This window comes from Cynoglossus semilaevis, chromosome 4, assembly GCF_000523025.1.
Source record: "Cynoglossus semilaevis isolate Cse_v1.0 chromosome 4, Cse_v1.0, whole genome shotgun sequence".
NCBI classification, from domain to species: Eukaryota; Metazoa; Chordata; class Actinopteri; order Pleuronectiformes; family Cynoglossidae; genus Cynoglossus; species Cynoglossus semilaevis.
Window position 1 is genome coordinate 11,570,138 of NC_024310.1, and position 1,358 is coordinate 11,571,495.

The window sequence follows — 1,358 nt, forward strand, 5'->3', positions numbered from 1 at the left end:
CTGGTATGAAAACAAATCTCCCCCCCCCCCCTCCCCGAGTTCTTTTAGTTCACCCTCAAAACTCCCTGCACCAAAACAAAGCCCCTCTCCGTCATCAGTCTTTCTCCTCTGCCTGAGAGCTGTTTTTTGGGCAACAGTTTCGACCTTGATTGCTTAGCGTCTGCCTTTATGGCTTTTATCGCTTTCTTTTTATTCTCTGTCTGAGTGTGTGTGTGTGAGTTTGTTTGTGTAGGAGTTTATATTGAAAACAAGTAGAAAAGATTGATGATGTGGCTGAAGTTTCCCGAAACACAAAAACACTCAGGAAATGTGTGGTGAACTAAAATGACCATTTCCAGCACTTTTTCTTCTGTTCTCTGTATTTATCTGAAGCACTAACCACAGTTTCTTCTTTCTTTCTTTTGCTCAACTATTTTCATTTTTTCTTTCCTTTTGTATTTTTTCCCCTCTTTTCTATTGACTTCTTGTCTCTTCCTCTTTCTCCAACTTTTTTTTCCTCTCTTCCTCCTTTTCTCCTGCAGCTACTCCTTCTCCTTCTCCTCCTCACTGGGTGCTCTTCTCTTCCTCTGGATCCCTCCCTCCGCTCCCTGAGGAGCATCTTCACGTACTGCCCATGTCACTCTTCATTCAGCCAAATTCTCATCATTGTCCAAATGTAACCTAAATTAACCTCCAACAGAGGAAAAGGCACTACTGGCGTCTGGACTGTAAGTGCATCATCCTCCTGCAGAACAACACCTCCAACAAATACTACAAGGTTGGTACTCGTTTGAGCCCCGGAAGTTTCCCGACTCATTTGTGCGTGCAGTGCAGCCGCTCATCTGTGTCCGTCCCTGCAGGAGATCCCTCTCTCTGAGATTCTGGAGGTGCGTCCTGCTGGGAACTTCTCCCTCGTCCCTGCGGGCACAAACCCCCACTGCTTCGAGATCATCACGGGCACCATGTGCTACTTTGTAGGAGAGGACGCCAACAAGGTCCTCCCTCAACACCCCACCAGCCCCCAGACTCCCCCCCAGGCCCCTCCCTCACCAAGCCAAGTTGCTCCTAATAGCGGCATTGGACACGAGGTGGCCAAAGCGTGGGAGAGCGCCATCCGTCAGGCCCTCATGCCCGTCATCTTCCAAGACGCACCGCCCCCGGAGGGGAACACGCCTCATAGTGAGTCGAAAGAAATCTAATGTACAGCAGAGGGTGTATACAAATATACTATACTATACTGTACTGTACTACAAAGTACACAGTATAATGTCCACCGAGTGAGAAACCAGGGTCAGCCATGTTCAACACTGAGTTACTGGACTGGTTTGGTCTTTAAATAGACCCAAGGAAAAAAAAAGGGAAAGAAATATTTACATCTA

At 47.5% G+C, this 1,358-nt stretch overlaps 1 protein-coding gene across 2 annotated transcripts in view; it reads left to right on the forward strand.

The window, feature by feature from the left end:
- The window catches only part of prkd2 (protein kinase D2), a 37,459-nt gene that overhangs the window by 29,268 nt on the left and 6,833 nt on the right, over positions 1-1,358 (forward strand). For both annotated transcript variants that reach the window (XM_008309167.3, XM_017031981.2), the window contains 2 exons: positions 680-757; positions 840-1,158. In XM_008309167.3, the coding sequence (XP_008307389.1) occupies positions 680-757; positions 840-1,158 (397 nt within the window). The remainder of the gene's footprint in view (positions 1-679; positions 758-839; positions 1,159-1,358) is intronic.